Here is a 25013-nt window from a genome sequence, read left to right on the forward strand (position 1 = left end):
CAGAGGGAGAAAAAGGAGAGAGAGAAAATGAATGTGTGTATATAAATAAATAACGGATGGGGTATGAGGGGGAGGTGGGGCATTAACGGAAGTTTGAGAAGTCAATGTTCATGCCATCAGGTTGGAGGCTACCCAGACAGAATACAAGGTGTTGTTCCTCCAAATCTCAGCTATTTTCACATTTTTAGATTTTGTTCTTGAAGAACTGTCCTAATTGAGCAACTGCTCCAATTAAATGGTCCAATTAACCGTAATCCAATGTTTACAAAATTATGAGGGGTAGCGATAAAGTCAGTCCATTGCCCAGAAAGAACTTGGAATTCAAGAGGGCAAAAATGACTGGTGCCTGGAGTATGCTTTTCATTCGTTTAATCTGTTCCATGTGGTGAACACTACCCTGACTTCTCCTCATGCTCGCTGCTGTATTTGTCATGCTAGTGAAGTCTTGTACCTGCAATCATGCAATCCTCAAGGCTGCTCCCAATACACCCATCTTTGATTTTCTTGTTAAATACAAATAATGATGCTTGCACCAAGCCCTCAAGATTATACTGCCTTACTCTCTGCTGTCAGATGTCCATCACTAACTTCTGCTTTCCATCACAAAGCCAATTCCTCATACTTTATCGTTGTTTTCATTTACACAACTTGGCCAGCTGAGGGAATCTTTACGAGATGGCTTAGGAACAAACACATCAGCAGGAACAGCTCCTACCATCTCTTCTGCCTCACAGAAGTGAGTTAGGTTACTCAGATCCAATCCATCTTCAACACAGCCATGATAGCTGCCTCATGTTAATCAATATTTTCTCCAAGGAAGAGTACACTCAGTCCTTGTTGGTGACCAGTAACAGTTTTGACTACTGGTTAAACAATTTGCCTGTGGTTACCAAGTGTTTCCATCTTGTTTTTTTAAAATGAAGACTTTCGAATCCATTATTTTCACATTTAAGTGAACTGCCTGACCAGGTGCAAGACTGGCTGGCACATTCAGTTCCAACATGGCTCCCCACAGCAATGTCGGATGTACTGCATATTGAAAAGCCATTAACAACTTCTCACAGTTAGTTGAAACCAAAATCTGATTCACATCACTTATTTTCCTCTTGTGTGAACACATATAATACATCTTAAAAGAATGGACATACCGATCTCTTTACACCTCCCTATGTCTTCGTATCGTGAACTCATTAGCTAGAAGAGTCAATAGTCAGTCCAGAGTTTTCAATTTAGAACACTAATTTTGACAACTTAAAGTCTCAGTACTTGTCAGCGTGCTGACCAACAAATAATACATTATTTCTCTGAACAAATGTTTGGTTCCAATTAATTTGAGAGGACCTGACAAAAATACAATGTGCTCATTCAGTATATTACATCCTCTACCTCCATAGGACATCTGTTTTTTTTTTGTGAGTAATAGTCCTGATGATCCTTTAAATTATCCCTTTCTTTCTCTCCCATCCCATTGAATAAAAATTAACTTCCAAAATCCTTTGTTAACTACTACACAGTTATCCTATCAAGCACTCTATAGGCGATCCCTGAGTTAGAAACACCCCTACCTAGAAAAGAGCTCAAATGACATTATTAAATCTCAAGTTCCATCATATACACACTTCAGTACTGTGAATAATCTCCCTCTCCCCATTCATTATAACAGTGTAGAGGTACGTTTACCATATCATATAATTTTTTGTATATTTTCTTTCTTAAGGATACCCAAAATAGCCTGACTCTAATTTACAGTCTGAAATAATTCTTTTTTCTGCTTCAATTTTGAGCAGGTAGTGAAACATCTTGAGCAGCTTCTTGCACACTTCTGAAGGCCAGTTGTTTGGTTTATGACTTAAAAAGTCACAGTCTTGAATTCTGATACATTTACCTCATGTACATCGAAACATACAGGAAATTGCTCCATTCGCATTCACAAAACCAACATAGCCGAGATGTGCAAGGGCAGCCCACAAGTGTCACCACGCATTCAGGCACCAACATAACACGCCCCTCATGTTCAGCAGAGACACACAAACAACACAATGACAACAAAGCAAAACAAAACCTTTGTGACTAAAACTGAGCCACACAGAATTCGTAACTGGGAAATATGAACATCTTTCTTCACAGCAAACCCTCAAAAGAGGGAGAAGCCCAGGAGGATTCATGACACAATCACTTTCCTGACACAATTAACACAATAAAGAACTGCAGTTTCGATTGCTATAATCACCAACCTAACTTTAACATTTGGAACATGGTCAGAATTTACAGAATTACATCTTTACAATCGCAACATTTACGCGAACCAAACCCCTTTGAATATTCAAATGTGGTGTTCTGTTCCAAAAGCCCAAAATATACCCCATCATTACAGTGTTGAGGGATGGCTCCATCAAAATAGGACTAATCATACAGTAACTGACGAAGCAGATCTGTCCTGAGCTGTGCCTTTAAGTGTCAGGGATTCATCTTTAGTTACGCACTACTAGCAGGAACACTCACTTACTGTCTTTCCCTGTGTAGTTTCAATAGGACAGAGAATGCCCCACACCCAGTGATTGTTTTCACTGGCACTGGAGTTAAATTGCGTGCAGATTTTATTTCCTGAGAACTAGCTCGCATTTTAGTTAATCTACAATTATGCTATCCATGTTATAACTCCAGAATGATCCCCAACAATGGCAAAACAAACCCCTTTTCCCATCCTCCCACTCACTCACATACACACACAGGCCTCCAACCTCAGGACAGGCCACGTCCAGGCCTCTGGTCCTAGGCTCCGGACTCTCCAGTGCAGAATCGATCCCTCTGGGCCTTCGAGCTGCACTCCCTAACCACGGGAGAATTTACAATGGCCAAATAACCCAGCAACTGGTATGTCTTTGGAACGTGGGAGGAAGCCAGAGCACCTGGAGGAAACACACACAGTCACAGGGAGAATGTACAAACTCCTTTCAGGCAGTGGCAGGAGTTGAACCCGGATCATTGGAATTGTAAAGCATTGTGCTAACCACTATACTACCATGCCCCCACCCCACCGAGCCTCCAACATTGAACTTCAGCCCAGACCTCGCCGATTATAGGTTTGATCTTCAGGCATCAATTTCCGGACCTGGGCCCTCATGGCTCCTTCAGGCCTGTACCTTCAAACCTCCACCTTCAGACACACCTTGCCCTTCAGACTTCACTGATGTCTGGATGCAACGATCATGGTTTTGACTTTCGGGTCTCAACTTCTGAAGGACTCTAATCATCTTTTTCCTCCCATCCAATCCAATTTTGTTTCCAATCAATGTGCTCAAAGTCGCTCTCATCCATTGGGTTAAAAGGAGGAAGGAAGCCCCCTGGTTCACACAATAACAACTCTGCTTCCACCTTGCGATTCACTCCTATCCATTCCCCAATTCAAACAAGGGCAATTAAGTTGCCTGCAGGTTCTGTATCTCTAAAATAAAACAAAATCTCTTACTATTCTTCTGAATTTCAGTGGATAGAATCTTAGGTTATTGAGCCCTTCTTCATAAGAGAAACTCCACAATTCGTGGAATAAACCTACTCAGAGCTGCTTCCAACACCTTTCCTTAGACAAGGAAAAAAATACAATACACATTACTCTAGGCAAGGTCTCAATATCCATATTTCACAAAGTAAAACTTCCTTAATTTTCTTCGCCTTGAACATACTGTCTCCTTTCATAATTACTCGTCTAGATCGAACATACTTGCCTTTTTTAAAATTATGGACCTCCAAGTTCTCTGTATTTCATGACCCTGAAGTATAAAAACATTGAGGCAATATTTTTTTTATTTTTCTCCCCCTGTCAAAATGAACATTTTCCTATAATTGCCTGATATTCCCCCACTCTACCTTCAATCCTCTTTACACCTTACCTACTCATCAGCAAAGTTAGCAATTGCATGTCCCAAAATGCACCTTGGCTCATACTGGGCAGGGAATAGTAAAAAAAACTATTGATATTTCCTGTGTTAAGCCTCAACTCCAAAGGCAACTTCTGGCTTGGTTGTACTGGAATTAGTTAATTATTGTTACAGTGGAAAAACAAACCAAACAAAAAACAGGTATTTCAAAGCACAAGTACATCAGAGTAGAGCAAAGGAAAGGCAATAACAATGTAGAATATAATATAGAATAGAAATTGCAGCATCTGTAGTTTCATGTCTCCATAGTGCTACCATTACAGAGGGGTGCAATGCACGTATAGAAGGAAGCTGCAAGGATGTTGACAAGATTACTAGTGAAGTCAAGAGTTCATCTTTATCGTACAACAGACTTAAACAGCAAGACAGAAGCTGAACCTGGTTCAATCTTTTGCATCTTCTGTACAGCGGGAGTGGCGGGGTGGGGAATAGGGCTTTGGCTATGCTCGCTGTTTAGCCAATGTTAGAGTGAGAATACTAGCTGATATGTTGCACTGCATTCACCTCCTGATCATCCTTGTCCCTTGTCAATGCTACTCCCCTTTCAGGGCAAAATGACACCAAAATACTCTCACACACAGGTTTTTCCGAGCAGGAAGGGAAAACAAAACACTGAGGAACTCTGGCTCTGGCAGCATCTGTGGAGCAAAATGGACAGATATTTTGGGTTGAGACCTTACATCTTGACTGAAGGGAGATAGCCAATAATAAAGAGATTGGGCGGTGGGGAGCAGAGAGAGGATGAGCAAGAGCTGGCAACAGAGGTAGATCCAAGCCGGTGGGGGGTAAACAGATGGATGACAAAGAGAAGAGTGGAAATAGCAGCAAGAGCCCATGAGGTGATAGTTGGAGGCCATAAAGCAGAGGTCCCCAATCTTTTTTGCACTGTGGACCGGCTTAATATTGACAATATTCTTACGGACCAGCCGACCCGGGGTGGGGGTAGGGTTGCCAACGGACAAGAGTAGCAGTCAAATACGTTGGGTTTACCCCAAGAAAGACTACAATGACCATGAAGCCTTGCGCGGGCACCAGTGCGCATGCGTGTACGTGCCGATTTTTTTCTACAAATGGTTTTTGGCGATTCTGTTCCGAGGGGAGGGGGGGGGGGTGTTAATCACAACCGGAATATAGGTGATAAGTGGCTAATATACTCAATTTCGTTTCTAAAAGGGTTTCTCTAATGAATTTAATATTAAACACACAGCGCATATTTTCCTCGCATGAATATAGTGATAAGTCAATTATCAGGGGAGGACAGGGGAGCTTGAAGTAAGTGTTGAACCAACTTCCAGTAGACGTGGTAGAGGCAGGTTTGATATTATCATTTAAGCAAAAAATGGAATGGAGGGTTGTGGGCTGAGTGCTGGTCAATGGGACTAGGTGGGAGTAAGCATTCGGCACGGACTAGAAGGGCAGAGATGGCCTGTTTCTGTGCCGTAATTGTTAAGTCACTTATATGTTAATAGCATCATAACATCTTAAGTAACATTTGGATATTAAACACACAGCACATATTTTCCCCGTATGAACATATAAAATCATTGCAACACACCAATATCACTGAATCAGTGGGAGCCCTGGGCTTGTTTCCCTGCAACAAGACGGTCCTATCAAGGGGTGATGGGAGACAGCGATACTCGAAGGGGGTTCCTTATGTCCAGTCTATTCCGCAATTTAGTTTTCGTTGCATTCATTGCAGAGATATGTTGGAAATGGAAGCAACGTTTTCAGTGTTTTCGTGGCTACCTCAGGATATTTAGCCTTGACTTTAATCCAGAATGCTGGCAGAGATGTTATGTCAAACATACTTTTCAGCCGGCTGTCATTTGCAAGCTCGAGGAGTTGATCTCCTTCCCGTGCTGACATGGATGACGCGCCAGTAATGACCTCGCGTGCGTTCAAGCTCAACAGTGGGTGTGACAGGGAATGAGGGAAGGTGCAGCTGACTCATATCGCCAAATCGTATCGTTTCCTCATGGCCCAGTAGCACATGCTTTGCGGCCCGGTACCAGTCCACTGCCCGGTGGTTGGGGACCCCTGCCATAAAGGGCTGCAACTTCATGGAATCTGATAAAAAGGTGGGGCATGGAACCAAATAAGGGAGGTGGGGTGAGCAGATGGAAACAACAGAGGTAGGAGACCCAAAGGGAGGAATGTGACTGATGGGCAGATGGAGCAGGTGGGGGGGGGGGGGGAAGAGATAGAGATAGAGATAAAAATCAGGCAGAAGTGCAAGAATGCAACTGATCTCCAAACAGAACAGTATAACTAGTCATACAGAGAGAGTTGAATTGGTAATTATACACAGAGGCCACATATTATCGACAAGATATATCCACTTCGCTATTAATATTTCCAGAAAGTGGAGTATCCTGGAAGTAGACATCAGGCAGAACAGAACAATGAACAGACTATATAGCGCAGATGTTCAGTGTCTATGTCATGTTTTACAGGATACCTGCAGAACTAAAAATTATCTCATTTCTGTTCTCTGACTGATAACTCGGACAAATAGTTAGCCATTAGGAGGGCACTTTTTACCCAATTTATCAAACGCCCAAGCACAAAAGTTAATGTGACAGGCACATAATGATCTGGCACCCTCAGATTGAGGAACAAGTTGGAAATATCTGACTTGGCACGATGTACTTTCAGCTGTCCGACACTGAACAACTGCACATAACTGAGCAGGCAAGAATCTCACTGGCCCAGTGTCAATACAGAATAAACGTTCAATGAATGAGATTTATGCGTCCGTTGACAGAAGAGCTCTGCTTTGGCTCAACTTATGGAAAGTTCTCACTCCCTAGTACAGGATGAAAGGCTGATTTTAGGATTAAGTGCATCTCTGTCACATCAATTTCTGAGGTCACTCGTGTTACTTTGGAGGTCACTGGTGGTGGTGGGGAGGGAAGAAGGAATAGGGCAGAAACAAAAGCCAATACCTGGCGTCTTCCCACGTGGAAAAAAATTCCTTCAGATGAAAGCTCCCTCCTTAGCCTCACTTGTTATCATCCTCAGAATCCTCAGCAAAGTAACAATTCGGCCTAATCCATCCATATATATGACAATCAGTTTAGAGAAACCCAACTAAAAGTTGCTCCATAAAGAAATTCATAAGGAGAGGCCACTGCAAACAAGTAATTTTATGTCAACAAACAGGTAATAATCCTCCCATGCTCTCGTTTACTCGGGCCATGCAAACATTAAGTCCTGAGTGATGTGGACATCGTTGTGACCCTTCACTTTGACAATGATGTAGTGTTACTGATGTCAATGCCTGGACCAAGTGTGTTGACAAGAGATCTTCTACTTTTCTCCCTGTTAAAAGAGAGTGTTGTTCCAAGGATATGTTTTGTCAGGGAGATGATCAGACCAAAACTCAGACTGTGTATTTTTTTCCAGAGATGCTGCCCGGCCTGCTGAGTTTCTTCTGCATTTTGTGCGTGTTGCTCTGGATTTCCAGCATCTGCAGTCTGCCTCGTGTTTATGAATTATTCACCCCCCCCCCACTTTTCTCCTGCTATTCATTCCATTTCCAGGATGTTTGTCTCTTTTCCAGCTCTCACACTGAAATTCTCAAAGGAGATCAGCTCGCCTCCTGTTGAAAAACTAGGTCAGGGATTATTCAAGGCTGGCAGTAAATGCACCACAGTAGACGCTCCAACACGTATTTGTTGTCACCCACCAGCTGTCAGGTAGTTTTGGTAGAGCAATGACCAACCCAGCAGCCAAAGTGTCCGACGTCTAGATGCTGCAGACACACATTCTTGTTTACATCCTCTCCCTCAGACCCCTCCCTCTACTCAATGTCTCTTCTGCACCAAGTCATAGTAACCTCTGACATTAATTTTCACTGACAGCAGCTCAAAATCTTACTTCATCCATCTTGATGTCTAAACATCTCACTCCATCTTCTACAAACAAATCAGTCAATCTCTTAAACTCTCTACTCCTACATTCTGGCCTTTTACATATCCCTCATATTTTTTTTTAAACCACCCCACTGGAAATCACACAGCCAGGAAACCTTCCCCTTATGGGCGCCACGGTATCGTAGCGATTAGCACGATGCTGTTACAGCTATGGCCAGGGTTCAGAGTTCAACTCCAGCTTCATCTGGAATGAGGCTGTACATCCTCCCCACGGAATGCGTGGGTTTCCCCAGGGTGCTCTGGTTTCCTCCCACAGTCCAAAGATGTACCAGGTGGGTTAACTGATTGTTGTACATTGTCCAGCAATTAGGCTGGGGTTAACCGGGATTGTCGATGATTTCTTGAGCAGTGCAACTCAAAGGGCCAGAAGAGCCTATTCCACGCTGTATGACTAAATAAATATCTTCAGGTTTTTTTTTTAATTGTGTTCTCCCAAAATCCACAAAAAGGAATGATAGTAAGCACACCTCAGGTCTCTTGTAAGAAATAACAGCAAATTGCTGAAGTTTGCTCGATGGCACACATGAACTCCAACCTTCCAGACAAGCTGATGCACTGCAAATTGCCTACCACCAAAACAAGTCTATGGCAGACGCCATCCTCTGGCCTCACATTTACATTGGGAGTATGTGGATAACAAAGATACCCTTGTCAGACTCCTATTTATTCACCATACCTCTGCCTTCAGTGCCATGAATCCAGATAAACTCATGTCCCAAACTCAGACCTGGGACTGAACACACCACTCTTCATCTGGATCCTTCACTTCCTGACCAACAGACAGTGACACCTCCGCCATGATTATCCTCAATGCTAGTGCCCCACAAGGTTCAGCCACAGCTCTGTCCTCTACAGACTCATGACTGTGTGCCAAATACTGCTCTAACTCTATTCACAAGTTTGCAAGTGACACATCAAAAAGCATCCGATCCAACGAATCACACTTGGTGTGGTAACTGCTCTGTCCAAGACTACAAGAAATTGCAAAAGAGTCGAGATTGCAACCCGACTACACAAACAAGCCTCTCCTCCACTGGCTCTGTCTATGATGATGCCACCTTCTCGAGGCATCACTTTCGAAGATATCATGAATGGTGGGGACGCTGGTGCCCATGATGGAGATGGTTGTGTTTACAAACCCGAGTTTATGATCCTGTGCAGAGGCCCTTCCCTATGAGGCAGTGATGCTCTCCACAGTACATCTGTAGAAATTTGCCATTCTTTGATGACATACCAAATCTCCTCAAACTCTTAATGAACCATAGCCTCTGGCATGTCCAGGATAAATTTCCAGAGATTTTGACATCAAGGAACTTACAGCTGCTCACCCTTTCCACTGCAGACCCCCTCAATGAGAAATGCTGTCTGCTCTTTCGATTCCCCTTCCTGAAGTTCACAATCAATTCCTTGGTTTTACTGACATTGAATGCAAAATTTTTGTTGCACCACCACTCAGCCAGATCTAACTCACTCCAATACACCACCTCGTCACCATCTGAGATACTGCCAACAGGTGAATTACAGACGCCATCTGAGCTGTGCTCAGTCATGTTGTCATGGCTTTTACACTGTCGACTTGCACTTTCTCTGTAACTGCAACACTACATACTGTACTCTGTTTTCCCTCCCTTTGAACTACCTTGATGCATTTATGCTTGATGTGATCTGTCTAAATGGCATGCAAACAAAGTTCATCACCGTAGCTCAGTACAGAAACATTAGCCACTTTACATCAGAGCCATGCACACGTTGCAGGCTGTGAACCACCACACCAGTGGTCGAGAAATTTAAGTACACTTTTCAAACGTGCACAGTTCAGAGAGTCACATAAGTGTTACTGCACTGGAGAAAGTGAATTTGACTCTAAAAATGGGATGGAACAAAGAGTCAGAAAGGGCAGGGAATGGAAAGAGTCAAAAGGAGGATTGAGATCGCATGGCAAAAGTACATTCAGAAAGGCATGGCACACAATGGAAAAAAAAACGATGTTCAGAAAATGAGGTTGAGGAACTAGTAGGCGGAAAATAATCTCTCAGGGATGCCTATTTGCAAGACAATGAACTTCAGTCATACAAGGTAACATATTGAAGCAGGCCACAATATTTCTGATCTTATGAGAACAGGGGCAGAACTTCAAATTTCATTCTCTTTAAACATGTCCCATTGAAATTGTGCTAACATTGACTTTGGTATAAGAGCAAACAGTGCTAAGTTTAGTAACGATGGAGGCTGCTGTCCAAGCCAATGCTTTCTGGAATGAACAGGAGAAAGCTGCAATGAATGAACAGCCCAGTTCAAAGGCAGCTTCATTAATTTAGGTCTTTGTAGCAGATTAAGCTTCGTGCCCTTTCAGAGTCTGCCAACAGATTTCATGACCTTGCTTGCCATACAGTGTTGCCAGTCTCCAACCACCTCCCCCCACCCCCGCCGCCCCGAGCACAACTTGGTAAAATCAAACACAACAATGTTCTGCCTCTATCTCAGCCCAACATTTCAGCTATTTAATAAAAGGAAAGAACAAACAAGTTCTGTGTGACGTGGAGAAGGGAGAAGATAGATACAAACTAAATGTGGAAGCTGAAATATTGAATCTGATTGACGAAACACAATAACGTGAGTTCTAACAAAATACTTGATTGTTTTGAATAAAACACCCAATTTAAAATTCTGATCATCTTTTCATGGTTTTATCATTCTCCATCTCTCCAGCTTCCAACTCAACACGCTTTCACAACCACTCCTTGGGCACTGCAGATTTTATTTGGTCTCAATTCCTAAGCTTCAGAATTCCTTCGCTATACTTAGCTGGCCCTCTTAAAGCCTCAGAACACTGACCAAAAGACACAGGAGCAGAATTAGGCTATTCAGCCCATCAAGTCTGCTCCACCATTCCATCATGGCTGAATTATTATCCCACTCAACCACCAAGGGCTTCCGGTCACCTACTCCAATGGCTTGAAAATTTCTACATCTGGATAATATCCAGGATACCCGAGCAAGCCAGTCTGAGAGGGGACATGCCAAACTTCCATACAATTGTCTGCCACAGGCAACTTCAATGCACTCTGATGTAGCAGTGAGAAGAGAGCATGATTTGGGTGGAGGGGTAACTGATGATGGACTTGGCATTTATAATAAAACACAAGATAATGGATCAAGAGGGGGTCATTCAGCCCCTGAATCCTGTCGGACCATTCAGCAAAACGTACCCAGCTACCAATTTCCCTGCTCCATCCATAAATTCCTCTTAAGAGAAGAAACCTGCTGCTCTCCAGTTTGAGTATAGTCGATGCGAGTCTTTGCAACCCTCCTATGTCAAGATTCACCAGAACCTTAATTTCTCATTCTGTCTTAATTGGCCACACATACTGTGACGACTGGCTCTAGACTCCTCAGCCAGGGCCGACACTGATAAAGTTGGCCAATTCCAGAAGGACATGTTTGCTAACTAAAATCACGACAGGTAGTGGGCGCACCAGAGGGATACACCTGCCTGATCTTCCAGTCCAGTTGTATCAGAGGGATAGGGAGGTGGGACCACAGCAGAATTCTCATGGAAAAGAAGTCTCATCTTCACACAGACATGGTGCTGTGTGGAACAACAGACATCTTAACTGAAACCGGCTCAGAACAGACCTGGCAACTCAAAGCCAGGCATTTGCAAGTATTGTGAGCAATCATCAGCAACAAAAATTTATTCCACCACATTGTGGGATATGTTTGACAATTATCAGGCATATCCTTCACATTACCGTTAAAGGCAGTTGCAGAGTAATAGAACTTGGAAACAAGCCCTTTGGCCCAACTCATCCATACTGACCAAGATGCCCATTCAATTTAGAGTCAGAGCAATATACCATAGCTACAAGCCCTTCAGCCCAATGTGCTTATGTCAACTATGGTGCCTACTTTGCTAGTCCCAATCTCCTGCACTTGGCTCATATCCCTCTAAACCCTGCCCCACCTCCGAATGTACCCATTCAAGTGTTTCTAAGATACTACTGTAGCTCCCTCAACCACTTCCACTGGCAACTCATCCCCCACATGAAAAAGTAGTCCCTCGGGTCCCTTTTAGATCTTTCCCCTTTCACCTTAAATCTCTGCCCCCTCATTTGGGACTCCTGCACTGGGGAAAGGGCAATTACCATCCACTTTAACTAAACCCTTCATGGCATATACATCATCGGTCATTCTTATATATTCCAAGGAATAAAGACCTGGCTTGATCAACTTCTCTCTACAACTCAAGACCCATCAGTCCTGGCAACATCTTCGTAAAACTGTTCTGCACTCTTTCTAGTTTTACCAAATCCTTCCTGTAACAGGTTGACTGGAACTGTATGCAGTACTCCAAGTACCGACTCACCAACAACTTACACATAACGTTTATACTCATCATGGTCCCTCAGCTAATTAGCCTACAACAGGGGTTGCCAACCTGTGGTCCACGGACACCTTGCTTAATGGTATTGGCCCACGGCACAAAAAAAAACGGGAACCCCTGGCCTACAAGCACCTTCTCTGAAACTGTAATATTCTGTTTGTGCTTTACTTTTTTGTATAACTGATGAACTTGTGTTTGGAATGTTCTGTCTGAGCGGCATGCAAGACAAAGCTTTTCACTGGCACATGTGACAACATTAAACTGATGACCAGGTAAACAAATGAAGGAACAAAATGACTGGACAAAGAAACTACAGTAAAGTGTGAATAATCTGGCACATTAAGGACTTGTATGGTGCCAGATAGACAGATTTTCTGGACGAAAAGCTGTTGTTCCAATTTATCCCCCAACCTAAACTTGATTTTCTTTCTTTTGGAGGTTATAAAAGACTATAACATTTCCAATGTACCCAATAAGATTAAAGAGAGTTTGGGAACCCATGGGCCTAAAGGGAGTGCTTTTCTTTTTGCAATATTTTTATTAATTTCTTACATAAAAAGGTACAGAGTACAATAGGATATTATATATATATATATCAACTACAATATATTGAAATCACAGATGAAGTGTAATTACCCCATATCCATACAAATTGAATTTAAACATTGTATTGAAAAGAGATAATTTTATTATACAAAAAATCTAAACTCACTACAAGAAAAAAAACCTCTGGTTAAAAAAAAGGAAAAAATCCTTAACATATAGTAAAACATATTATTAGCCAACATCTGTGCTTAATAGTAAATCAAAGATTTTGAAAATAATTCAAAAAAGGTCCCCACAATGTTAAAAAAAATCTTGTCTAAGTTCAGAAATTGAAAAGCGAATCTTCTCTAAATTTAAGCATGACATAATATCATTTAACCAATGAGTATGAGTAGGTGAAGTGGCATCCTTCTGCTTAAGCAACAATGCCCTCCTGGCTATAAGGGAAATAAAGGCCAAAATTTGCAGATCATGTGTCTCCAAAATAATATAATTTCCTCCAACAATACTAAATAAGGTAGTCAAAAGGATTAAGTTTAAAATTTACTTTAAAAAGCACCAAAAAAGTTTGAAGTACTTCCTTCCAGCATTTTTCAAGACTCGGACAAGTCCAAAACATCTGGATTCATGAAGCTTCTTAATTATTACATCTATCACAATAGGGAGTCTAAAGGAAGTGCTGAATGACCTACATACTAAACCACTGGGATTACATCAAGGCTCCAATATCCAATGATTTGGAAATCCCAGTGCTTCAGCAGTAAATACAGGTAATGTTCACCACTCTCTGAAATATAAACTGAACTGAAATATGCCTTTTGATTTTGTGTTTTTACTTGTTTTTTTTTTGCTGTTTGCACAATTTTTTTTTGCACGTGGGAGTAGGGGGCTTGATGTTTGATACTTTTCTCTGAATGGGTTGGTTCCATGGTTCTTCTTTGCTTAGTGATGTGTCTGTGGGGAAGACAAAGTTCCGGGTTGTATATTGCATACATACTTTCATAATAAATGTACTTTGCATCTCTCTTCCCGGTCACCAGGTCCAACTCTCATGCTCCATCTGCAATCCCTAGTGGCCCCAGTTCCAACTCAGTTGGGACTAAACACATCACTGGCACATCCTCCCCACCATTACTAGTATCTGCATGAGGTGCTGTTTTAAAAAAGGCACATTTATCTTTTAAGACCCCCAATAACCAGGCCATGCCTTCTTCTCATAGTCACCATCAGGCAGGAGGTACAGAAGACTGAAGTCCCACATCACTAGGTTCAAGAACAGCTATTTCCCTTCAACCATTCAGTTCTTCAATCAACCTGCACATCCCTCATCACTACCTCAGTAGAACAACACTATGACAACTTTGCATCACAATGCTTTATTTTGTTCTAACTATACACTTCCTTGTAAAATGCATGTATAATTTATGCTTACTTTATGTAGTTTTCTTGTGAATCCTACTTGTATGGTGCAACAGGGAAGCTCTTCATTGCACCTGTGCAGGTGATAATAAATTAAAACTTTGAAATTGGCCTTCAGGGTATCTAGTTCACCCTGAGATGAGTCATCTTAAAAATAGTCAATTCAAAGTATACCAGGGGTAATAGTAGAAGTAACATCTAATAGACTGGAAACTCAGCTAATCCACCAGCAAAGTCCCAAACCTGCTCCATAATTGGAGTTTTCCCGTAGTCAGATAGTGAATTAACTGGAATTTTACAGTACTTTAGTCGAGCACTTTTGAGAGCAACTTTTAAACTTTTAATTTCTTCCTCACTAGCTTAAGTGCTTTTAAACCAAAATTGAGTTTCCAGAATTTTATTTCAACATTTTACTGTGACTTTTTCCTTTTAAAAAAAATACTCATCTCTCTTTGTTGAGGGTTCCAAGACAGTGGACAAATCCTGTCCCACCCTGTAACTCCAACTTGAATAACACCAACAAACAGATTAATTAGTTTTTACATGGCTGCAGTTTGTGGATGAGTGCTATATGCACACATGCCTGCACAGCAGCCACAATCACAGCAGAAATGTTATTGCTTGTGTTAACCAACCTGAGACAACTGCTGATTTTTATTTTTGCATTCCGAGATAAAAAAGTGCACCGAACAGAATGAAAGGCATCCCCAATCTTTATATAAGTTAATAATAACTGCTATGAGATTACGTTTGATGTTTCATTTCGTCTTATTTCCTTTGTCTGTAAAAAAAATTGATTAACTTTTACGTATCTGAAGTGTGTTACAGGTCATGTCATTCATTGTGAAGGAGTGCATTCCCACATTTACTAAGCTTCTAAAAATCCAAAAACTTCCTGTCCATTGGTGGAAACACAAAACCCTACAAAAGTAGTGCCCAGTCCATCATGGGTAAAGCCCTCCCACCACTGAGAACATCTACATGTGATGTGGACACAGGAAAGCAGCTTCCATTATCAGGGACCCCCACCACCCAGGACATGTTTTTTCCCCTCGCTGCTGCCATCAGGAAGGTGGTACAGGAGCCTCAGGACCCACACCACCAGGATCAGGAACAATTATTACCCCTCAGCCATCAGGCTACCATAATACAGAGGGGCAGAATTAGGCCATTCAGCCCATTAAGTATGGTCCACATTTCATCATGGCTGATCCATTTCCCTCTCAGCCCCATTCTCCTGCCTTCTCCCTATAACCTTTCATGCTCGACTAATCAAGAAAGTATCAACCCCAGTCATAAATACACCCAAAGACCTGGCCTCCACAGCCGCCTGTGGTAACAAATTCCACAGATTCACCACCCTTCTCCATTCTAAATGGACATTCCCCTATTCTGAGGCTATGCCCTCTGGTCCTAGACTCCCCCACCATAGGAAACATCCTCTCCATCTAGGCCTTTCAACGTTCCATAGGTTTCAATGCGATCCTCCACTCCCCCACCCCCCCGCCACCAACCTTTCTTCTAAATTCCAGCAAGTGAAGTCCCAGAGCCATCAATCGCTCCTCATACAATAAGCCTTTCATTCCTGGAATCGTTGTCGCAAACCTCCTTTGAACCCTCACCAATGTCAGCACATTCTTTCCTAATAAGGGGTCCAAAACTGCTTAGTGTACTCCAAGTGAGGCCCCACCTCAGCATTACATCCTTGCTTTTATATTGCAGTCCTCTCTAAATGAACACTAACGTTGCATTTGCCTTCCTCACCACCGACTCAACCTTCAAACTAACCTTTACAGAATCCTACACAAAGACTTTCGTTCCCTTGCACCTCGGATTTTTGTATTTTCTCCCTGTTAGAAAATCATCGAAGCTTTTATTCTTTCTACCAAAGTGCATGACTATACACTTTCCAACAGTGTATTTCATTTGCCATTTTTGTCCAATATCCTCATCTGTCTTTCTGCAGTCTCCCTGCTTCCTCAACACCACTTACCCCTTCACTATCTTTGTATCATCCGCACACTTGACCACAAAGCCACCAATCCTGTCATCCAAACACAAGGAATTCTGCAGATGCTGGAAATTCAAGCAACACACATCAAAGTTGCTGGTGAACACAGCAGGCCAGGCAGCATCTCTAGGAAGAGGTACAGTCCACGTTTCGGGCCGAGACTCTTCGTCAGGACTAACTAAAGAAAGAGCTAGTAAGAGATTTGAAAGTGGGAGGGGGAAGGGGAGATCCAAAATGATAGGAGAAGACAGGAGGGGGAGGGATGGAGCCAAGAGCTGGACAAGTGATTGGCAAAAGGGATATGAGAGGATCATGGGACAGGAGGCCCAGGGAGAAGTAAAAGGGGGAGGGGGGGAAAAAACCCAGAGGATGGGCAAGGGGTATAGTCAGAGGGCCAGAGGGAGAAAAAGGAGAGAGGGAGAAAGAATGTGTGTATATAAATAAGTAACGGATGGGGTACGAGGGGGAGGTGGGGCATTAGCGGAAGTTAGAGAAGTCAATGTTCATGCCATCAGGTTGGAGGCTACCCAGACGGAATACAAGGTGTTGTTCCTCCAACTTGAGTGTGGCTTCATCTTTACAGTAGAGGAGGCCGTGGATAGACACATTTTAATTCCACATCCCATTCCCATTCTGATATGTCTGATATGTGGTTAAGGAGTTGTTGTAGGAGGGAGGGTGTCAAGGCTTTTGGATCATGGGGCTCTCTTCCAGGGAAAATGGGACCTGTACTGGAGGGATACTAATATCGTAGTGGGAAGGTTTGCTAATACTGCACAGCGGTATAGTGGGGAGGGGGCAGGGAATTTAAATTTGAGCTGCAGAGGGTTGGGAACCAGAGTGCCAGAACAGATAGCGGAGAGATTTTGGAGACAGGTGTTGTTAAGACCCCAGACAAAGTTAAGAATCAAAAGGTTGCGACTAATGTTCTGAGCTTCTTTCAATGCAAGAAATATTGTAGGAAAGGTAGATGAGCTCAAGGCATGAATCAACACATGGAATTATAATATTATAGCCATTAGTGAGACTTGGTTGCAGAAGGGGCAGGACTAGCAGCTCACTATTTCGGAGTTCCATTGTTTTAGATGCAACAGAGCGGGAGGAATTAAAGGGTGAGGAGGCATTACTAAGTCAGGGAAATTGTCACAGCAGTGTCAGACAGGACAGGCTGGAGAGCTTGTCTGTTGAAGCTATACAGGTGGAACTGAGGAATAAGAAAGATATAACTACATTAATGGAGACCCAACAGTCCACGGAATCTAGAGGAACAAATTTGTAGAGAGATTGCAGACTGTTGCAAGAAACACAAGGTTGTGATAGTAGGTGATTTTAATTTTCCACATTAACTGGCACTCCCATACTGTAAAAGGGCTGGATGGGATAGAGTTTGTCGAATCTGTTCAGGAACGTTTCCTGAATCAGTACATATAAGTCCCAATGAGAGAGTGGCTGATACTTGATCTCCTATTATTATTATTACACATTGGTACACTATTTTTATATTATCACTATTTTTACACTGTTATTATTCTCTATTCATTATTAGTTAAGCACACTGCCAAGTGTGTTTTTAAATGTTGGTGCTGTAACAAAAGAATTTCCCACGGGATCAATAAAGTAATATTATTATTATTATTATTAGGGATTGATACAGGATAGGGGACAGAAGTTTGTGTAGGGTACACTGTAAATTTAGTGATCATAATACCATTAGTTTCAAACTAAATATGGAGAAGGCCAGGTGTTGTCCACCGGTTGAGATTCTAAATTGGAGAAATGCTAATTCTATTGGTATCAGAAAAGATCTGGCAAGTGTGGATTAGGACAGGTTGTTTTCTGGCAAAGGTGTACTTTGTAAGTGGGAGGCCTTCAAAAATGAAATTTTGAGGGTCCAAAGCTTGTATGTCCCTGTTAGGGTAAAAAGTAAGCATAACATATATTTAGGGAATGTTGGTTTTCAAGAGATATTGAGTCCCTAGTTAAGAAAATGAAAAGGGAAGTGCATTCAGGTATGGGCAGGTGCTTATGCAGTATAAGAAATGCAAGAAAGACATCAGGAAGGCTAAAAGAAGCTATGAGGTTACCCTAATAGGCAAGGTGAAGGAGAATCCCAAGGGATTCTAGATTTGTTATGGGCAAAACTGATAGTCTGTGAGACCAGAATGATGTGGAGCCAAAGGAGATGAGGGAGATTTTAAATGCATTTTTTTGTATCTGCATTTCCTCGGGAGATGGACACAGAGTCTACAGAAGTGAGGCAATGCAGCAGCGAGTTCATGGGCACCATACAAACTACAGAGGAGAAGGTGTTTGCTGTCTTGAGGCAAATTTGGGTGGATAAATCCCCAGGTCTAACAAGGTCTTCCCTCGGACCCTGTGACAGGCCAGTGCAGCAATTGCAGGAGCTCCGGCAGAGACACTTAAATCATCCTTAGCAACATGCAAGGTACTGGAGGATTGGAGGATAGCCAATGTTGTTCTGCTATTTAAGAAAGGCTCTAAAAATAAATCAGGAAATTATAGGCCAGCGAGTCTGACATCAGTAGTGGGAAAGTTACTGGAAGGTATTCTAAGGGACCAGATATACGAGTATTTGGATAGACATGGACTGATCAGAGATAGTCAGCATTGTGCATGGAATTTACCAGGAGAGTGGATGAAGGCAAGGCACTGGATGTTGTCGACATGGATTTTAGCAAGACAGTCGACAAGGTCTCACATGGGAGGGTGATCCAGAAGTTCAGTCATTTGACATCAGCTTTGTAGGAGGTGCCAGAGAGCAGTAGTATTTGGTTGCCTCTCTGACTGAAGGCCTGTGACTAGTGGTGTGCAGCAGGGATCAACGCTAGGTCCTTTGTTGTTTGTCATCTATACCAATGATCTGGAAGATATTGTGGTTAACAGGATCAGCGAATTTGCAGCTGACATCAAGACTGTGGGTGTAATGGACGGCGAGGAACAGTATCAGAGCTTGCAGAAGGATTTGTAGTAGAACAAAGGGATTTGGGAATACAAGTTCATAATTCACTGAAAGTGGCACCACAGGTAGATAGGGTAGGAAAGAAAGCTTTTAACACCTTGGCCCTCATAAATCAAAGTACTGAGTACAGGAGATGGGATGTTATGCTGAAGTTGTACAAGAGATTGGTGAGGTCTAATTTGGAGTATTATGTACAGTTTTGGTCACCTACCCACAGGAAAGATGTAAATAAGGTTGGAAGATACAGAAAAAAAGTTACAAGGATGTTGCTGGGACTGGAGTTACAAGGAAAGATTGAATCGGTTAGTACTTTATTCCTTGGAAAATAGAAGATTGGGAAGAAATTTGATAGAGGTATACAAAATTATGAGGGGTATAGATAGGGTAAATGTAAGCAGTCTTTTTCTACTGAGTGGTGGGACTACAACCAGAGGTCATGCGTTAAGGGTGAAAGGTAAAAAGTTGAACAGGAGCATGATGGGAAACTTCTTCACTCAGAGGGTCGCAAGACTGTGGAACAAGCTGCCAGCGCAAATGGTGCATGCAAGCTCAAGCTCAATTTCAATGTTTAAAAGAAGTTTGGATAGGTACATGGATGGCAGGGTTATGGAAGGCTATGGTCATGCTGCAGGTTGATGGGACAAGGCAGCTTAAATGGTTTGGCACGAACTAGCTGGGCCAAAGGGCCTGTTTCTATGCTATACTTTTCAATGACTCCATAGGTACTTTGAACTTTTGCTGCTGTTGTAAGTCAGGGCTCAAGGTGCTAAAGAGCTAAAGTAGCCTTTACCAGCATATTGTAAATAATAGTTCCGCACTCAACTCTCCAGGTGTGCTCTATCACTTCAGTTGTTCACTGAAACTACTTCAGGGAGCAATCATTATAACAGTCAACGTGGAAAGCACAAACACGGCATTTACAAACAATGAGCAAAGGTGAATCTGTGGAAGATATTTCTTTCACCTACAGTATAACAAACGCGTGGAACAGTTATCAGTTCAAGCATGCAATTTGGCATAAATTGTCACATTTACCCGATGCCTCCAACATGAAATAGCTGGAGAGATAATGACAAAAAGCACACATTTTTCAGTGCTATCAGACCATCTACAGCTCTACAAATGCCCAAGGACTCACTTAACAGCTAATAACGGAGAAGAGTTTAGCAACAATAGATGGAGTCAGCATGGAAAAGGCATTTCAAAAAAATTCCTAGACAAGATTGCCCTGTCTCCTGGACAGTGAGAAATGGATTGTCCTTGACAAAGTGTTTTCCACAAAAACACAGTTTTCCTCTCTAATCCTCAAAGAGTTGACACAAGTATTGCAAAGCAAAACAAGTCCTAACATTCAGAAATATTTTCTAATATTATTTTATTGAAAGCAGCAGCAACACATAGCACAATTTTGCTTCTACTATATATACACCATATAATCAAATACAGAACTTAATGCAAATTATTAAACCACAGATTAATGTAAAAAGAGCACTGAACTAAATCTGCCATCATTAAAGGTGTCAAATTTAATATGCAGATGGAATCAACACTCAACTTGTCTGTTATTCATATCAATGGATTAAAAGCGCTATACATATTATAATTAAAGTTCAGGTTAGTCAACAGTTTACGTGCATTAAATAGATCTATGGCAAGCAAGCATCATAGTCATAATACAGGAGCCTGAGTCAACTTTTAATTCTTTCTAGTTATGCTGTTATTCCATGGACTACTTATAGATAAAATAGGTGCACTCTAACATCTGTAAAGAAAAAAAAATTGATAATATCTGCTGGCTTCCTCCCAACCTGCCTGGAAGAAACAGTTTAATCACACAATTAAGGATTCCACACTGCACCATTAAAATGCTCTCAAAAATCAAGTCAGTACCCTTACCACTTGATCTAGTTTCTCATTCCAGAGTTGGAAGTAGTCAGCTAAAGCACGTGCCGGGATATTGCGGATGTAACCTTGGCTACTGCTTCAGTGCCATATTGCAAGTGTCACAGGAGTCCCTTGTTTTTTGAGACACAAATTCAAAGGCCTTCACGGGTACAGACAAAACATTTTACCTCAATTTGAGGAACAGCAGACCATATACCGGTCTGTATTTATTATTTATGCAAGAAATGAAAGAGGTGATTTGATTCAAACGACTTTCTACAGGAGCACCCTCAAGAGTGTCCTACCCTGCTGCATCTTTGTGTGGTACAGATGCTGCAAGGCACCAGACTGCCAGACGTGACAGAGGATAGTAAAACCCACCAAGAGGATCACTGGGGTCTCCATATCATAGTTGTGACATTTATCAGGAGCATTTTATACGAAGGGCCCAGAGCATTATTGAGGATCCCTACCAGGCATCCCACAATCACACTGATCCACTACCATCAGAACTGGGACTGACAGACTGGGAAATAGCTTCTTCCCTCAAGCTATGAGACTAATAAATATCCCGAGCACCAACAAAGTTTCAGTACTGGGACAGTGATCCATCGACTGTTCTGTTATCTGTGCTGAGCACTACACGCATTTTGAATTATATTTTATCAACTTATTTATACCAATATTTTGTCTTAATGCTGTCTGTGATAGATGTTTTGTGGGTACATCATTACCTTTGTATACATGTTCAGTCAGATGACAGAAAGCTTGAACCTGAGTTTTAATTTCCACCACAGTTGACAATGCTAAAACTGGCTTCAGTGTTTCCCCATATCATAACACTAGCTCTGAGGGACTCCCGCCTATGAAGAGGACCATATAAATGTTTTCCCCCCTTCTTGTAACAGAAGGCAGTAATAAAAAGACAAAAGTTAATTACCCTTTCCCTTTGCAGCAAAGAACTGTTCATAATCACATTCCGTAAAATGCAACAAACAACTACTATTTCTTTTTATTCAGATTAATCCTACTAAGCATTGCAGAGAATTTTAAATGGTTTAAAAGCTGAATGGAAAGGGCATAGTCTAAGTAGACATACAAAGTATGTCAAGTTTAAAGTTTATTTTACCTACAGAATAGCTTAAGATATTAAACTTTTAAAAAAAAGGTCTCTCACCATAAACTGAACCATTCACATCTGGATGAACTTTATAAACCATATGATTATAAATCTGAATAAGATTACAAAATACTTTATAAACCAGAGAACCGCTCAAGAAACATGTGCCTCGAGGCAGAGGAGGTAGGGTAGGCTCTTATAGAATAACTTGCTTTAGTGTTCACCACAGAGAGGGATCTTGATGAACACGAGGTCATCCGTAGAACAGGCTAATAATGTGTTAGTGCAAGTCAAGGTTAAGGAAGAAGTGGTGTTGGAGCTTCTGAAAAACATTTGGATAAGCAAGTCACTGGAGCCAGATGAGATATAGCACAGCTTATTAAGGAAAGAAAGGGAAGAGATTGGTGGGGCATTGATGAAGATATTTGCATCCTCTCTGGTCTGGAGTGGTATCAGAGGACTGGAGGATGGCAAGTGTTATTCTGCTGTTCAAGAAAAGTAATAGGGATAATCCTGGAAATGATAAATCAGGGAGTTTTACGTCAGTGATGAGCAAATTATTGGAGAGATTTCTTAGGGACAGGATTTACAAGGATTTGGAACAGCATAGTCTGATTATGCATAGTCAAAATGCTTTGAGAAGGGCAGGTCGCACCTCGTTTTTGTTGGAGGTGATGAAACAAACTAACAAAATTAGGGCCATGGATATGACGTATATGATCTCGGTGAGGCTTTTAACAAGGTTCCCATGGCAGGCTCATCCAGGAAATCAGGAGGCATGGGATTGATTCAGAATCAGCTTGCCCACAGAAGCCAGAAGGTGGTAGTAGAATTCTACTCGGACACGGTGACCAGCGATGTTCTGCAGGGATCTGTTCTGTGGCCTTTGCTCTTTGTGAATTTCATAAGTGTGGGGTACTAATTTTGCAGATGATGGGAATTGGATAGTGTGGACAGTGTAGAAGGTTATTATAGGTTATAAACAGAACTAAACACAATATAGAGTAGGGCAGATTAAGTTCAATCAGGAAAAGTATGAAATTATACACGTTTTGGAAGATTGAACTTGCAGAATGCAAGGTCAAAGCAGGATTCTTGGCAGTGCGGAGGAATGGGGGATCTTGGGGTCCAAGTCCATTGATCCCTCAAAGATGCCATGAAATTAATAGGGTTGTTAAGGTGTGCCAGCCTTTGAAAGGAGGTAACTGAGTTCAAAAGCCACAAGGTAATGTTGCAGTTCTATAAAACCCCAGTTAGACCTCACTTAAGAGAAGTGCTCAGTTCTGATCACCTCATTACAGGAAGATTGTGAAAGCTTTAGAAAGGGTACAGAGATTTACCAGGATGCTGCCTGGATTGGAGAGCATGTCTTATGAGTATAGGTTTTCTCTTTGGAGCAAAGGAGGATGAGAGTGACTTAATGGAGGTGTATTAGATTATGAGAGGCATAGAGAGGACAGCCAGCATCTTCCTTCCTTCCTTCCCTCCCTCCTCCCACCAGGGCAGCAATAGCCAATACCAGAGGACATCCATAGGAGGTAAATTTAGGTGAGATGTCAGAAATAGTTGATTTTTTTTTAAAAACAGAAAGGGGAAGGTAAGAGATTTCTGAGGCACTGACTTAGATATTTGCATCCTCTTTGGCCACAGGAGTGACAGCAGAGGATTGGAGGATGAGACATATTGTCGCAGGAAGTGGAGGTGAGAAGCTTATCAACCAGGAAACATTTCTAGAACTGTTACATAGCCGTACGGACGTAATTTTTCAAGAATGGAGGCTTACGGTTTGTGTAAGAGGGGTCAGACTGATCGAAGAGTACTTTTATATTGGTCGACACAACATCGTGGGCCTTACTGTGCTGCACTGTTCCAGGTTGGGGGGGGGGGGGGGGCTCCGTAACGTAAAACTTAAAACTTCGCCCAAATTTAATTAAAGGAAGCAAGTTTCTTTGCGATTAGTTGCAATACATTATTTAAACGCATTATAAAAGGTGCATTTTAAGCACCAACGAAAGTTAGTCAATTTTTAACCGTGGGGGCGGTATCTGTCCTCAGGTAAGAACGACCTTGATAACTTCCTTGAAAATTGAAAAAAAAGAGATGCAGGCACTCAACCCCCCCCCCCAAAAAAAGACTCACCAAATCCGCAAGGGAACTGAAGGAACGAAATGAACATCCAGAATAAGATAGAACGAATCATTCCGTAGAAGAAGGGAACAGAGCTCGCTTAACTCTGCAACACCGTAACCGACCCCTTCAGCTCCGCTCTCAGTTCAAACAAAACTATTGTCTGTTTTGATCAGAACGACCAAGCGATCAACAAACTGTTTTGGAGTCAATGTAAATTAAACTACGACAGCCCGCTCTCTTTTACTCGATGGCCGAGGAGAGAAAAGTTCAGTATAACTACCACTTGCTGACCGCAGTACTGAGTGTGTGCCTCACTCCCCGGATAAGAAGCTGCGCTACCGAAGCACGTGACTTTTCTCCACAAACATGAGTAAATCTGCAGATTGCTGGAAATCTGAGCAATGCACTCAAATTGCTGGAGGAGCTCAGCAGGCCAGGCGGCATCTGCGGAGAAGAGTACGGTTGACGTTTCGAGCCGAAACCCTTCAACAGGACTGGAAAAGAAAATGGGGAGTCAGGGTAAGAAAGTGGGGGGAGGGGAAGGAGAACCACAAGGTGAGAGGTGAAATGGGGAGCGGGGGAATAAAGAGCTGGGAAGTTGATCAGTGAAAGAGGCTGGAGAAGGGGGAATCTGAAGGGAAGAGGACAGGAGACCATGGAAGA

General features: G+C 42.2%; 1 protein-coding gene across 1 annotated transcript in view; it reads right to left on the reverse strand.

Annotated features, from left to right (window-relative positions):
- The window catches only part of mertka (c-mer proto-oncogene tyrosine kinase a), a 179955-nt gene extending 155145 nt beyond the window's left edge, over positions 1-24810 (reverse strand). The window contains exon 1 of the mRNA XM_072246976.1: positions 24360-24810. Within this exon, the coding sequence (XP_072103077.1) occupies positions 24360-24420 (61 nt within the window). The 5' untranslated portion in view covers positions 24421-24810. The remainder of the gene's footprint in view (positions 1-24359) is intronic.
- Positions 24811-25013: the final 203 nt, after the last annotated feature.

This window comes from Mobula birostris, chromosome 2 (genome assembly GCF_030028105.1).
Source record: "Mobula birostris isolate sMobBir1 chromosome 2, sMobBir1.hap1, whole genome shotgun sequence".
NCBI lineage: Eukaryota > Metazoa > Chordata > Chondrichthyes > Myliobatiformes > Myliobatidae > Mobula > Mobula birostris.